The following is a 16502-nucleotide window of genomic DNA, read 5'->3' as shown; positions in this document are numbered from 1 at the left end:
GGGAATAATTAATGAATGGGATCTGTGTGCATTTCAGGTTTTTTTCTGATTAAAAAGTGAAATGTTCTTTCTGACTTGGATGATGATGTAGGTTGATTTTTTCGGGATATGTTTTTATTAGTGGCACAAATGGTTCAGGGTGCTTTGTACTGTGGAAGAGGAGTCATCATGAACATGATAAAAGGATTGCCTCATCCATACTTGGTTTCAAATTTCTTTTGATAAGTACAAAATTAGGTATCATTGATTGGAAATGTTCTGAAGAACTGTAGTCAGAAACTTGGACCGTACATTGCTTCAGGGATGTTGTAGAACATACATTGCTTCACAGATGTTGTAGAACGTACATTGCTTCACGGATGTTGTAGAACGTACATTGCTTCACGGATGTTGTAGAACGTACATTGCTTCACTGATGTTGTAGAACGTACATTGCTTCAGGGATGTTGTAGAACATACATTGCTTCACAGATGTTGTAGAACGTACATTGCTTCACGGATGTTGTAGAACGTACATTGCTTCACGGATGTTGTAGAACGTACATTGCTTCACTGATGTTGTAGAACGTACATTGCTTCACGGATGTTGTAGAACATACATTGCTTCACAGATGTTGTAGAACGTACATTGCTTCACGGATGTTGTAGAACGTACATTGCTTCACGGATGTTGTAGATCGTACATTGCTTCACGGATGTTGTAGAACGTACATTGCTTCACGGATGTTGTAGATCGTACATTGCTTCATGGATGTTGTAGAACGTAGATTGCTTCACAGATGTTGTAGAACGTACATTGCTTCACGGATGTTGTAGATCGTACATTGCTTCATGGATGTTGTAGAACGTACATTGCTTCACTGATGTTGTAGAACAGCCATTGCTTCACGGATGTTGTAGATCGTACATTGCTTCATGGATGTTGTAGAACGTAGATTGCTTCACGGATGTTGTAGAATGTACATTGCTTCATGGATGTTGTAGAACGTACATTGCTTCACAGATGTTGTAGATCGTACATTGCTTCACTGATGTTGTAGAAAGTACATTGCTTCACGGATGTTGTAGAACGTACATTGCTTCACTGATGTTGTAGGACGTGCATTGCTTCACGGATGTTGTAGAACGTAGATTGCTTCACGGATGTTGTAGAACGTACATCGCTTCACGGATGTTGTAGGACGTACATTGCTTCACAGATGTTGTAGAACGTACATTAGCTCACGGATGTTGTAGGACGTACATTGCTTCACGGATGTTGTAGGACGTACATTGCTTCATGGATGTTGTAGAACGTAGATTGCTTCACGGATGTTGTAGAACGTAGATTGCTTCACGGATGTTGTAGAACGTACATCGCTTCACGGATGTTGTAGAACGTAGATTGCTTCACGGATGTTGTAGAACGTACATTGCTTCACGGATGTTGTAGAATGTACATCGCTTCACGGATGTTGTAGATCGTGGGAATTGAGGGGCATGTGAAATTGACCATGTATTCCGAAACCTTTCTCACAATAAATTTTCGAAAACACTGCGTAACAGGAAACATTGCATTTCCTCTTTTTTATCCACAGAGCCTGTAGGTAGTCTGTTTGTTAAATCGTTCACTTGTCATGCCTTAAACACGTTCGATTCCTTCAAAGGGTGGGAAGTCCATTTTGGCTGTCCCTGAATATTGCTGGAAGTGTTGCAAAACCATACATTGAACCTTTTTGCTATCATGCACATAGTTTTGAAATTTTTTTTGAAATTTTGAAGAAAACATATCTTGGTGTCATCAGATATTTGGCGGAGACTCATGATTTGCAGTTACTGTTCAGAAAATGTTAATTTTATTTGTCTTCATTTGGAATGCATATTTGATAACCATCCCAAAACATGAAAATTTGATGTGATCAATGATTTCCTCTGACGGTTGTGCAGAAAGCAATAGTGGACAATGATTCAGTGTCAACGATTCAGTGTCAATCCTCGCAGTGTTTCGTTGATCTTGTAATGAATGAGACATGATTGAATCCCAGCATTTTGTAGCAGTCATTATCAATCCTTGATGTCTGTACCGTATTCAGAATTTTTTATGCACCAACCTATCTTAATCCATGGCACATGTGATCGCACTGAACCATGGACTGGTCTACTTGTGGTTATCACACACCCAGCTGGGGCATAGCATTTGGGGGACATCTCAAAACCTATTTAATCTTTAAATGGTTTTGACATATTGACTCAGTTTGAATTATGTTTCAAAAGTATACTGAGTGTTTTTGTATAGAACTTTTGCGTTAAATGTTATTTGTAATTGTTGTAATTGAAGTTTGTTTGGACTGGAGTTTGTTGACATTATACCACCCATTATGGGTGGGAGGGTCCATTAAGGCTTTGTTCTGACGGCTGTTGCCTGTTGGTTTGCATCATGAATGATGATAACATAGTGGGCCAAATTCCAAAGTAATTTGTATTCCTATCTGTACATTATATACATCAATAACCTCGTAGATGAGAGGTTGTGGCGATAAATGGAACGTTTCCTGCAATTTACGTTAAACCACTGATGCAATAATTGGTACTATTAGACCACTTACATTTAAGAAAAAATATCGCATGCTAAAGTTTGGTTCCCGTTTTGCATTTATTGAGATATTTTCCATCCAGAAGTTGCACTTTTTGATGTAACTGGTCTTGTCAGCCATCAATGCTGTTCATGAATTTGTAAATAGGGAACTTCTTTCCTTTTGTTATGAAATTGTTATCATTTAGTACAATTGGAATTGAGGAAAAGGTTGCACTGGTTGAGGAAAAGAAGTGAAAATAGAAAATATTTCTATTCTAATTTACTCAACAATTTGTTTATGAGGTGTTGTTTTTATATGGCCTTTAACCTTAAAAACATGTACTGTGTTTTTTGGAAAAAAATGCGCACTCATAATACTCAAGAAATTACAGTGGATCTTGGGACTCGTGACCTCAACAGCAAAAACGTTCCACATGAAAGCTTTTTATTTTTGTTTCTCAGACTGTTTTTTTGTTGAACTAATGGAAAGACAAGCTGCCCATTATTGCCACTTTTCAGAAATCATAGCCTCATTTGTTTCGGTAGTGAGATATTTTGGTATGGTCCTATTTCCAAAGAAATTAATTACCATGCTTTTGGGATAGTTTTAGTTACAAATTTCCTCAACTTGTTTTTATCAATTCTGTCTATGAACATCGTACATTTTATGTAAGTGGTCAAAGGGTGGCTTGTTGATGTAAAATCTCATAGAAGAGTTATGCCCCTTAGCTGCCAGGATCTGCTGATCATGAGTTTGAATCCCCGATTCACCCAGATTATGATCCTTTGTCAATCAGCACATCACCTGTGCTATTTCCACTAAGGTTGTAAATGTCTTTTAGCTTCATCACGATGATATTCTCCTACATCATGATGACACACTGTTGTATAAATGTAATACTGTTCAAAGTAGGGCTGGGATGGGTAACTTGGGTACCCGGATTGGGTTGGTACTGAGTAGGACCCGGGTACCCACAGGACTACCCGGACCCGTGGTCACATGATATATTTGTTTAATGACAAAAAATATCTAGAACTCTATGGTTGAACTAAAAGTCACTAATGTCCGCATTTCTTTTTGATTATGCACCCATTCCTTCTGATTTTTCTTATGGTTGAAGAAAGATATAACTTAATTCAGCTTCAGTGTATGAATGACCAGATTGTTTAATACGTGTATCTAAATACGTTTTTGGCAAGGCTATGCTAAAAATGTTCCCAATCAGACATTTTGAGACATCTCCAGAGACCTACAGTGGGTACCCGGGTAGGCTCGGGTAATAGGGGGGTGGGTCCCCGGGTAGTAAACTTGGACTCGTCCCAGCCCTAGTTAAAAGTAATGTTATCTCAGCTCACTGACTCATTCATAACCATACTTATGACTTCATTCAAGAGCTGTTGCCTTGCAATGATGAACTCAGCAAAACTCTGGCCATGGCTATCTGATGATCACTCTTTGTCCGTAATTCTTTCACCTCATTTGATCAACAATTTAGGTGTGATAAGCCCCTTATCCAGCTGACCATGCTGTCAGACAACAGAACAGGCCCTCCCTTGAATCCCCCCTGATCCTGTAATCAGCTTCAGTCTGTAGTCTCCATGACTAATGTTCTTGTGCTGACTGAAGCGGAGGTACTTGAGAAGCATCAGGGCATGGTCTTAGCCTTGTCAGCTTCATGGAGCAGTACTTCATGGCTTACTGCTGGGAGTGGGGACAACAAGATGTGTTGAGGGGTGGTGGATAGCAGGGTGGGGTTAGGTGATGAGGGTTGTTAGGGGTGGGGTTAGGAGCTGAGGGTGATGGATTGGATGGGTGGGGTTAGAAGAGGGTTGTTAGGGGTGGGGTTAGGCGATGAGGGTTGTTAGGGGTGGGGTTAGGCGATAAGGGTTGTTAGGGGTGGGGTTAGACAATGAGGGTTGTTAGGGGTGGGGTTAGGCGATGAGGGTGGTTAGGGGTGGGGTTAGGCGATGAGGGTTGTTAGGGGTAGGGTTAGGAACTGAGGGTGATGGATTGGATGGGTGGGGTAAGGCGATGAGGGTTGTTAGGGGTGGGGTTAGGCGATAAGGGTTGTTAGGGGTGGGGTTAGACGATGAGGGTTGTTAGGGGTGGGATTAGGCGATGAGGGTGGTTAGGGGTGGGGTTAGACGATGAGGGTTGTTAAGGGTGGGGTTTGGCGACGAGGGTTGTTAGGGGTGGGGTTAGGAGCTGAGGGTTGTTAGGGGTGGGGTTAAGAGCTGAGGTTGTTATGGGTGGGGTTAGGCAATGAGGGTTGTAAGGGGTGGGGTTAGGAGCTGAGGGTCGTTAGGGGTGGGGTGAGGAGCTGAGGGTGCTGGATGGGAGGGGTGGGGTTAGGTAATGAGGGTTGTTAGGGATGGGGTTTGGCGATGAGGGTTGTTAGTGTTGGGGTTAGGCAATGAGGGTTGTTAGGGGTGGGGTTAGGTAATGAGGGTTGTTAGGGGAGGGGTTAGGAGCTGAGGGTTGTTAGGGGTGGGGTTAGGAGCTGAGGGTTGTTAGGGGTAGGGTTAGGCGATGAGGATTGTTAGGGGTGGGGTTAGGAGCTGAGGGTTTTTAGGGGTGGGGTTAGGAGCTGAGGGTTTTTAGGGGTGGGGTTAGGAGCCGAGGGTTGTTATGGGTGGGGTTAGGAGCTGAGGGTTGTTAGGGGTGGGGTTAGGCGATGAGGGTTGTTAGGGGTGGGGTTAGGAGCTGAGGGTTGTTAGGGGTAGGGTTAGGCGATGAGGATTGTTAGGGGTGGGGTTAGGAGCTGAGGGTTGTTAGGGGTGGGGTTAGGCGATGAGGATTGTTAGGGGTGGGGTTAGGAGCTGAGGGTTTTTAGGGGTGGGGTTAGGAGCTGAGGGTTTTTAGGGGTGGGGTTAGGAGCCGAGGGTTGTTATGGGTGGGTGTAGGAGCTGAGGGTTGTTAGGGGTGGGGTTAGGCGATGAGGGTTGTTAGGGGTGGGGTTAGGAGCTGAAGGTTTTTAGGGGTGGGGTTAGGAGCTGAGGGTTGTTAGGGGTGGGGTTTGGTGATGAGGGTTGTTAGGGGTGGGGTTTGTCGATGAGGGTTGTTAGGGGTGGGGTTAGGAGCTGAGGGTTGTTAGTGGTGGGGTTTGGTGATGAGGGTTGTTAGGGGTGGGGTTAGGCGATGAGGGTGGTTAGCAGGGTGGGGTTAGGCGATGAGGGTGGATAGTAGGGTGGGTAGGGGTGGGGTAAGGAGGGGAGGGTAGGTAGCAAGGGTAAGGTTTGGTTAAGAAAAGAGCCTCCCTCCCACCCATCCCACCACCCCCCAAAAAAACACCCTACTGGATTCACATGTGTATGGAAGAGGGAGGATGGGGTATAAGGGTGCATATGGGTCAGTATTTTGAAAGATGGGGGAGGAGGGTTCGTTTACAGCAGGAGTTGTGGGTGATTCAGGGCTCACTTAATGATAGGATTCAGAGCAGATGTGTGGGCAGTGTTTAAATGGGGGAACATCTGGCAAGTCACAATCAATAAGTTCCACTTGTAATCACCTTTGTCTGATGACATGACCCCATCAACTTCCCACCACAGACTTGTACCTATACGGTGGTCTACAGAAGTCCCTATCTTGTCAGGAGGACAATAAAACACATACATGTAACACTGTGACAGTCAGTTGTGTCTGATGTAAAGCCCCGTCCACTCACGCTGACCTGTTATAGCATGCCATGCATTGTGATTGATTGTTTGTGGTAGTGGACAGTGAGTCATTCAGTCATGATAAGCCCGATAATGTCCAGAGGCCAATTCCACTTTTACTGTGAAGCTGGGGACAGTATTTTGACTAAGGCTGTAACACTACAGTTAGTTGCAATATGATGTGCATCTTCATAGTAAGGTGATGTTAAGGTACATATCTCCATAGTGGTGTCATGACACAATTCATATATCCATAGTAAGGATAGGATACATATCTCCACAGTAAGGATACAATACATATCTTCACAGTAAGGATACGATACATATCTCCATAGTAAGGATACAATAGTATCTCCATAGTAAGGATACGATTCATACCTCCATAGTCAGGATACGATGCATATCTCCATAGTAAGGATACGATGCATATCTCCATAGTAAGGATACGATGCATATCTCCATAGTCAGGATGCAATATACATCTTCATAGTAAGGTCACGGTATGATACACATCTCCATAGTAAGGATACAATAGTATCTCCATAGTAAAGATACGATACAAATCTCCATAGTAAGGATACAGTATGTATCTCCATTGTAAGGATACAATACACATCTATATAGTAAGGATACGATAGTATCTCCACAGTAAGGATACGATACATATCTTCATAGTAAGGATACGATGCATATCTCCATAGTCAGGATGCAATATACATCTTCATAGTAAGGTCACGGTATGATACATATCTCCATAGTAAGGTCACGGTATGATGCATATCTCCATAGTAAGGTCACGGTTTTATTCATATCTCCTCTGTAAGGCCACAGTAGGCAGTTGTCTGCACAAGTCAGATAAATTCAAAACATTTTGGGTCACCATATTAGCCAATAAAATTATTCATGAAAATTATGAAATATTTGTGTCTTGTACATGACAATTATGATGTTAATTCATTTATAATTATTTGTTTTGTTTCATTCTCATTTGTCATTTATCAAATTGTCCAAATATACTTGATGATAATTCTTATTTATCATTGAGTTATATTGATGATGATAAGCTATAGAAGCAGTTGTCATTTTACATGTAACACCAACGACTCACACTAAGCTCTGATAGTGAAAGCCGGATGAGTAGCTTGGCATGGTAGTTTATATATGAACATCTTGATATTGATGTGCCTGTTAACTATGACACAGATATGTTGTGTTACGAGGACCATTGTGTGAGATACGAGGTCATATATCACAGCCCACAGTAGCAATATATTCTCATTTTATGGCTAGTTTATGGACTCTGATCTAAATGTACATATTGATTGATTACATGCCTATCTCATACAATTATTTTGACGTATGAATATTCATTTGTTTGAGTTTGATGACCTATTGTCATCTTTTGAATTATTTCATTTTCAAGTTGACTTGTGACTTCTATATTCTTTCAATGTGTTGCTTGGTAAAGATGCTGATATCTTCATCATGCAAAAATATGGCACCAACATCTGTACCGAAATGTTGCATTGAAAGAATAGAAAAATTGACAGCTGTAAGTCATTTCAGTCTTCATTGATTCTTAGGCTTCTAAAATATATCGTTATGTTGATGATCATTAGATTTGTAATCATCACCTTCACAATTTTCACCTTACTGCAAAATTGGACCCGTGAAGGTCCGGTTAGAATAGGTCTTCAGCAACCCATGCTTGCCAAAAGAGGTGACTGACGGGATAGGGTGGTCAGGCTCGTTGACTTAGTTGATGCATTTGATCGTATGCCAATTGCGTAGATCGATGCTCATGATGTCAGTCACTGGATTGTGTGGTCCAGACTTGTTTACTGTTTGGTATATATAATTCCACTGGGGTTGGGGTGGGGGGAGTCACATTGATTTTGAGTCGCATTTTTGGCTAGGGGTCAGCAGTCGTATCAATTTGGAAATGCATTTCAAGATCTACAGTATTACAGACAGCCGTCATATAGCTGGTATATTGCTGAGTGCGGTGTTAAACAACAAACAAACAAATAAAGCATAGTTGACCTCAAAGCTTTTTCCCAAGTGCCTCCAGTCATATAGTCATTAACTTCAAAGTAAACATTACAAGAGATTCCTCATACAAGCAAGGACAAGCAGCTTTATTATCCAGCTGTCGAAATGTCCAACATTCTGACGGGCATGTTTTGGCATAATGAGATTAACTGTCACCTCTGACCTTGTCCTTGATTCTCGTTCCAGATGATGAACAGTTTGACAACAATGTGGACATCGCGGGCAAGGGCCGCAGGTATGGTGTTTACAGGTATGTGCATGCTGCCACGCCCTTTCACTTCTTGTCTGTGACCCCCCCTGTCTCATGTCCCTGTTCAGGGGCTGTCCATTGGAATGTGTTGTATGTACTTGACCTAACTCTCAGTCTTCACCTTTGACCTTGGATGTGCTCTTACAGGCAGTCATTATTGTTTATGATTCACATGATTCAGGTATTTAGTGATCACAACATCAAACAAAATGACCCCAACGCTGTTCTCCCTCCCCACCTAACTACCCCTCAAGTCACTGTAGCGGTAAATAATGCTTTATCTCATTGCGAGTCAGGTGGTATTCTGACCTACGTTAACCCCTTTGTCCTGAGGTGGGATGTACATGGTATAAATGTTCGTAAAGCCTGATCAAAACAGTGATATTAAAAATGTCTGACCCAGTGCAATGTATCAATGGCAAGTTAATATATCAATCATTGACATAGGTCCAAGCTAACAAATTTCATTGATATTGATGTGCCTGTTGATTGACACGAGTATCAGCAAGTGACATGCATACACATTATGTCAGACTGTAATCAGGGTCACGGGTGGAACCCAGAAACCTTAGGTGAATGTGATATCGATACTATACCATCGATACTATCGATATTATGTGTCTAGGGTTAAGAGCACCATACCTGTTCATATGGTTTCATCAAAGTGATGACTGTCTGAAACCTGTGCTTTCTTCCCACATTAAGCTGACATGCCGTTGTATTGGAATACTGTTCAAAGTGGTATTAAGTCCACTATGATCTTCACTTAACTTTAAAATTTCCCCAATGGAATCTTTTGAACTTTTGAAATGACAGTTGTGTATAACAGTTAATACAAGTAGATTATAATTACTGTTTGAATCAGTATCATAAACACCATGCAGTATTCATTTTATGATGCTGTTGTGTTGCTTTGACTGAGATCATCTTCCTGAGGCAAGGGAGGTAACCGACTATAAAAGGGGCACGGGTGGCCCAGTTGTCTAAGGCTCTGCGATTCACTGTGCAGTCCCTTGGGCACGCCAGAAACCTATGATTGTGGGTTTGAATCCCGGTTCGCCCCGATTACGTTTCTAGGTTTGTCAGCACCATACCCGTGCTCGTGGGTTTCACCGAAAGTGGTAAACGTCTGAGACCTGCATCACTTCAGGCTTTCCTCCCACATTTAGCTGACATGTCGTGATATAACTGGAATAATGTTAAAAACGGCGTTAAACCCAACTCACTCACTCACTCAACTCACTGATGATAAAAGGCCAGTTTCAACCTTTGATGAACTAGGCTGGAATTTCTGGGCTCGATCGTAGTGCCACCAGTGGCTATTACAAAACTCCATAATTCCAGCTGAGTTCAGCAAGGGTGGATACTGAACTTTAATAGTCAGTTACCTCCCTTGACTCGGGAGGATTGACTGAGATTGAAGTTCATGACATGCATGTTGGTCTTGTTAGGGTTAATGTTTGTCCTTCCCTGCCTTGGTAAATACACACATCAGTTTGTTATGTGCTCTTGGAGATAGTCAGACATAATTTATGGAGTCACAGTCTTCACCTAAATAGGATAACTTAGTGTAAATGGCGAGATCACCAGTTTTGCAAGGAAATAATTGCAATTTAAATTCACTTTCTAGATTTAAATCAATGACAATATGAATAATACACCAACTGTGGCCAAATGACATTTTCTGTTTCTCTGTCCCTATACCGCCCCTATTACCAAAAAGACCCCCACCCCATCTACCCTTTCCTCAATACTCCAACCCCACCACCCCACCCCCCAACCACCCAACCACCCTAACCCTAATTCCTGCCACAGTACTATTCCCTGTTTCAGTTCTTTCATTTCGTCCCACCCTTCCTCATCCCTACCCCTATTACAGAATACACCCTACCAATCTACCCATACCAAGCACAATCACTCCCACCACCCCTACACCTATACTGGACTCCCCTCCCTCCCGCCCAACCCACCCACTAGATGGCTTTGGGCATGCATTACTGAAGACCCCTCCCTCATTGTCCTCAGCAATATTCCAGCTATATGACGGTGGTCTGTAAATACTCGAGCCTCGACCAGACAATCCAGTGATCGACATCATAAGCATCGATCCACAATTGGGATCGATGACATGTATCAACCAAGTCAGTAAGCCAGACCACCTGATCCCGTTAGTCGCCTCTTACGACAAGCGTAGTACTAAGCTTTATACAGCAAGCATGGATTGCTGAAGACCTATTCTACCCTGTATCTTCACGGGTCCAGGGTATATTGAACATTTTTTATGCAGGAAATAAGAGGTTTACCAGGAATACGCTGATCCTCCCTTACCAGCAAACTGATATGCACCTTTGGGATTCCCATTGTAACTACCACCTACTTGACTGCTCACCCGTGAAGATCCGGGATAGAATAGGTCTTCAGCAACCCATGCTTGATATAATAGGCAACTATACTTATCAAAGGAGGCAACTAACATGATTGGGTGGTCAGGCTCGCTGACTTGGTCAGTGCATGTCATCGTATTCCAATTTCATAGGTCGATGCTTGTGATGTCAATCACTGGATTGTCTAGTCCAGATGCGATTATTTACAGACCATTGTAATATAGCTGGAATATTGTTGAGTGCACAGGAGTGTACGGGAGACCATCTGTTAGTGTGTGTTCCTAAGTGGTGCTTGTATGCCATACATTGTGATGGCCCATTATAACGTACTTCAGTCAGCAGGAAACACTCCAGCGTCCTCTGTTGTCCAGTGTAATGTCCCAGCAGCCATGTTGTTGCCTTCTCGTGTTGCTTTCAACACAAACACATGGATGTACAGCGTTAGAAATTGGCACTAGTCCTGTAGTCCTCACCAAACTGCCCAATGGTAAAGGTATCTTAAGGACTAGTAGAAATTGGCTAATTTTAAGGGTTTTGCTATATGTTATCATTATAAGGACAAGTGGATGAAAACTGTTAGTTTCTAACCCTGATGTAGATCATTCACTACATGATGTTTTCTAGTCCTGTACCTTAACTGCGGTATATTTATGTTAATTGTAACAAGTCTATGTTATAAAAATGATAAGTGTCTGAGATGAAAAGAGATAAATTTTTTTGTGTACAAAGAGATTTCATAGAACTGTATGCTCTTTATTGGGATGAGGAATGCAGTAAGGGTGTACGGTATTATCAGTATATCGGCAAATTGAGGTTCATTCTTTCCATGATAAAAAATCACAATATCATTCTTTCATGCTCGATATATCGGGCGATGTTAAATAGTTTTTAATGCAAGATGGCAACATATTTATTGACTGAGTAAACATGGTGTACCAGCATCTTGTTTTGTTCCATTTATGAACTTCAATTCATACCTTAATGTATGAGATTGCTGCCGAATTCAAAATTTATGATTATTTAATTTATAATTGATACACATAAAAATACGGCCTTGTGCATCGCAAAATATTGTGTTACACTTTAATCCTCCAATACCCATCCCTAGAATGCTGGGAGGGAACGGGGGACAGGGGGCAGGGGGGGGGGGGGGGGGAACATGGTGGACGAGCCATCTATTCATGGTGCAGAGCTGCTTGCCTAACCAAGACAGAAACCTGAGTTAATGGTGATGGGTTTGATTCCCAGTTTGACCCAGATTATATTTCTAGGTTTGTTGGCACCATACCAGTGCAAAGAAATTGTATAAACATAGCAGTTTAAAAATAGAGCTTTGCCTACATGTTTTTCAATGTGTGTCATTTTCTGACTACACACAATTGTAGGCAATAACCGGCCCTTGGGATCCCAGATTTCTCAAATTATTTATCAGTAAGCAACATGAATAGAAATGTTGAGCAGGGTACTTCACTATTTCTGTTCCCTTGTGATCCTGATTATTAATATAACATTCCTCTGACTCTCAGGACATCCATCACTAAAGCCATGCTTGCATGTGACAGGATTTGTTTTCATGCAAGCACTCTATTGGTCTCTGATAATTAACTCTCCTCCAAGAAACAGCTGTCACATGTGGTACTACCTTCCTAACAACTTGTACAGTTCATCTCCTGAACTGAAGTCCTCATGCAGACACTGTATTAATCTCTGACAGATCTCATGCAAGATATAGATGCTACCATCCTAACAACCTGTACAGTTCATTTCTTGAACTGAAGTACTCTTCAGACACTCTATTAATCTCTGACAGATCTCATGCAAGATATAGATGCTACCTTCCTAACAACCTGTACAGTTCATATCTTGAACTGAAGTGCTTATGCAAACGCTGTTGATCTCTGATTAAACCTCTGCAAGAAATAAAAGTCACATGTGATGCTACCATCCTAACAACTTTTTCAGTTCAGCTCTTGAACTGAAGTGCTTATGTGAACGCTCCTTTTCCTCTAGGAGCACTTGTTTACCAATTTGAAGTTTATGGATGTTAATCATTTTTGTGGATTACCGTAAACTATTCCCTTCTTCTTGCACCAACCAGCATTAACACTTAATAGATATGTTGTAATATCTTATCTCTTCTCACACATTGTTTGCTGTCAGGTGAATAGCATGAGATAATAAGAAGAAGCAAGCTCCTTCCCAGCGCGTGACACCTTCGTTACACTCTCGGTAACATCGCTGCCACCAGTGTGGGCGCGGCCATTACAAGAATCTTGAAATTTGCCCTCTAACCCCATATGTAGTAACATTTTTACTTTTGTTTATGTCTTTGGGAATGCCATCATATTTCATTTTGAAAAGGTTTACGACTGACCATGTTTTCCAGATGAATTTACTTTGTTGTTTTGATAATGAGATTGGTTCGAGATCAACCAATTTCTCCCTTACATTCTTACTATATCAATAACACGATAGTTTTAATGAAACAGAAATTCAAATTGACAAACGAAGAAAGTAATTTAGCAGCGATAAGTGTATTCGGCGTCACGACAGTCGTCACTTATTTGTAAACATAACAGTCATTCGGTTGCGAGTCCAACTCCAAGCATGGTTGTGGCCACCTATTCACAGTGGGGAGTTTTGACTGGTGGCAGCGATAGTATAGAGAGCTCCGGGAACGTACTATCGCTGTGAGGAGCTTGAAGAAGAAGCTGAATGTGCAACTTGTATGGGTGTTACAGAAACTAGGAATGAATGGGTGATAAGAGATAAAATACAGCTATTCTTTATCTTATCAAGAATATACAAGTCTGCATGTTATCATGTGCACTGATGTCACGCTCACATGCATCATCTAGTGTGTTGTAATATTTTTCTTTGTCCATCTGTTTATTTGCTATGTTTGTGTTTGACGATAGATTTTTATTGTCAAAATATACAAATGATATCTTTATTTTTGTTATTGTCTGAAGGAAACAAAACTAAAGAAAAAGTGTTTTTCTTCCAGACATGTGTAAGAGTTACTTCCTGTCTTATGTTGACATACTTTTATTACTGAAATCAGTTACCATATTTGAAGTATTAAGCGCCCTGGGTCTCAGAAAATCGACACTTTTTAAAAACTTGCACAAGTTAGAATTGTTTTCAGAGATTGAGTAGCAGAGAACAGAATTGGGTCAAACATCCATAAAACTAAAACTTTTTCAATAATAATTATAAGACGGTTACATACTCCACTGTTGTGTTTACTATAAATAGATCTGTTATATGCACAACAAAATATAAATTGGGACATCAATTTTCAGATTTATTTGGGGCGCCAGAAATTACGCACAGAATGGTCCAGAATTTGGCCAAGGGGTGCTTATTGCAGCAGGGGGATTAATACAGTGAATATGGTTACACATTTCTCAAATTAAAATATTATTTTGGTCTTTTTTGTGTGAAATTCTCAATCTATGGCTGAGTTTCAAGAAATAAATAGTGGTATTACCATGCCAGCTTTTAGCCTGGAGCCCAGTTTTGAATGAAAAAGGCACTGAGAAGAGAGGGTAACCGAATAAGCGATGGCTGCATGTAATGTCAGATTTTGTTTCAGAATCTATATTTGTTGTTTTTGTGTGTTTAGTTTCAGCATTTAGTATTTCCATTGATCGTATTTCGTTATCTTGAATTTTAGAAAATAAGTTGTTTATATTAAGTCATGTTCGTTAAACCATATTTGATGAAATATGAGATTTTTGTTCAGAAACCATGGTCATGTAGTCCGTCATGGTCATATTGTGCATGGTCCAAGGACTCCTGTCTTCACATTTTGTTTATGTCTTCATGTTCATAGCATCAATGTTTAAGCTTTTTTATTATTTCAACAGCACTTTCGACTTTATGAAAAGTATTGCCAGCAAAATGGCCAAGTTGTAAGTAGCGTGAGCAGCACGATCAGTTTGACGCATCATGACCGAACCTCTCTCTCCTTAACTGTTTTCCTCATCTAACTTCACTTCACAACCATATACATGCTTGTCACTCAATCTGACAGTCACCCATCTGAGACTGGCCTGGCTGCCCTGGTGTTATTTGTGACCCATGGTAGCCGGGTCATCTTATTTGCAGCAATTCGCTGTGCAGAGTTGGTCCCTTCGGTATGATGGACGTGCCAGAAAAACCTATAATTCTTTCGAATACCATACCTCTATTACGTCATTGCCATAATCCTGTATATTGGCTGTAATCACACTATAACTTGATCTTAAGATTTTTCAACAGACGTCCTCTTCACTGTCAACCATACATGATAAGTTGTACCCGTAATAGCACAGACCCGCTTACAGCTCTTCCGTATGCAAAGGTCGGAAAATTCTCACTTCTTTCCAAACATCTACCAACTAGATGCAGACGATTGGGTGAAGATCCGGGGTAGAATAGGTCTTCAGCAACCCTGTCGTCCAAAGGGCCGTAGTTCACTGTGCAGAGTTGTGTCCCTTAGGCATGCCGACACCTATGATCATGGGTTTGAATGCCAGCTCACCCCGATTATGTTTCTAGGTTTGTCAGCAGAATACCCATGAGTGTCACCAAAGTGGTAAACTTCTGAGAACTGGATCACTTCGGGCTTTCCTCCCACTTGAGAATCTGACACGCCCTGATACATGTATAACTGTAATACCTTTGAAAGTGGCGTTAAATCCAAGTCACTTACTCCTCTGAGACAACTTTCTTTCATGGCCTTCCTTCTGTTTGCATTGGCCTTTTAAAACAAACTCACCCACACTTGTTGTGTCCCCCAGACATGTCAGAAAGCAGATTGTGGCCATCCTGTTTCTAGGTGTGTCAGCACCATACCATCTTCCTGAGGCAAGGGAGTTAACTGACTACAAAAGTCCAATTTCCACCCTTGCCGGACTAGGTTTTATAGTCAGTTAACTCTCTTGCCTCGGAAAGATGGCACCATACCGCTAAGTGCTTGTGTGCATTACTTTGGGCCATCAAGCTGACATGGCATGGTTTTACTGATATAGTATTCAAAGCGGCATTAAACCCCACTCACTCACTCACTCCAAGCCATCCTGGTTTGTGTTATGCCGCGTTAGCTGAGTTCCCTACCAACCACTCCCTCCCATGCTGATGTTGAACTGCCTGGCTATTTGTTTAGCATTAGAATGGTTTGTGTAGTTAGACTGAACTCCATTCTCAACTTTGATTCTAACTGAAATATGAAACAAATTAACAGCAACATTTCTGCATGTTGCATGCTGGTTAACGAGCTGATGTAACTTATTAGAAGAAATACATTAATTTCAATACGTTATCATTTTCACAAGGATGGAATTTTTCCAGTTATTTTTCTGGAATAAAATCTCCATTGCATGTTTAACATGTGGGGTATTATGGCACTTCTAGATGCATCAGTAATCATTTAGATTAGGAATTAGTGAACCTGATTTTTATATTTTGTTATTGATCATAATGGCTGATTGGTATAACAGGCATTTAAATGCTAAAATCTCCTGAATTTAGACACACTTGTATGTTTTGATACTATGTTTTACTTGAAAAACGAAGACATTTTCTTGTCCATCACAGCTAATTTGTCATTTTCTTCAAC

General features: G+C 41.2%; 1 protein-coding gene across 8 annotated transcripts in view; it reads left to right on the top strand.

The window, feature by feature from the left end:
* LOC139471326 (uncharacterized) overlaps positions 1 to 16502 on the top strand; it is a 91562-nt gene that overhangs the window by 30357 nt on the left and 44703 nt on the right. For 5 of the 8 annotated variants that reach the window (XM_071253643.1, XM_071253641.1, XM_071253638.1 and 2 more), the window contains exons 3-4: positions 8450 to 8513; positions 14770 to 14814. In XM_071253643.1, the coding sequence (XP_071109744.1) occupies positions 8450 to 8513; positions 14770 to 14814 (109 nt within the window). The remainder of the gene's footprint in view (positions 1 to 8449; positions 8514 to 14769; positions 14815 to 16502) is intronic. The other 3 variants (XM_071253640.1, XM_071253644.1, XM_071253642.1) reach the window with 3 other exon arrangements.

This window comes from Haliotis cracherodii, unplaced genomic scaffold (genome assembly GCF_022045235.1).
Source record: "Haliotis cracherodii isolate W230 unplaced genomic scaffold, xgHalCrac1.p SCAF_22, whole genome shotgun sequence".
Lineage (NCBI taxonomy): Eukaryota > Metazoa > Mollusca > Gastropoda > Lepetellida > Haliotidae > Haliotis > Haliotis cracherodii.
The sequence above is the reverse complement of the archived record's forward strand: the minus strand, read 5'-3'. Positions and strand labels throughout refer to the sequence as shown.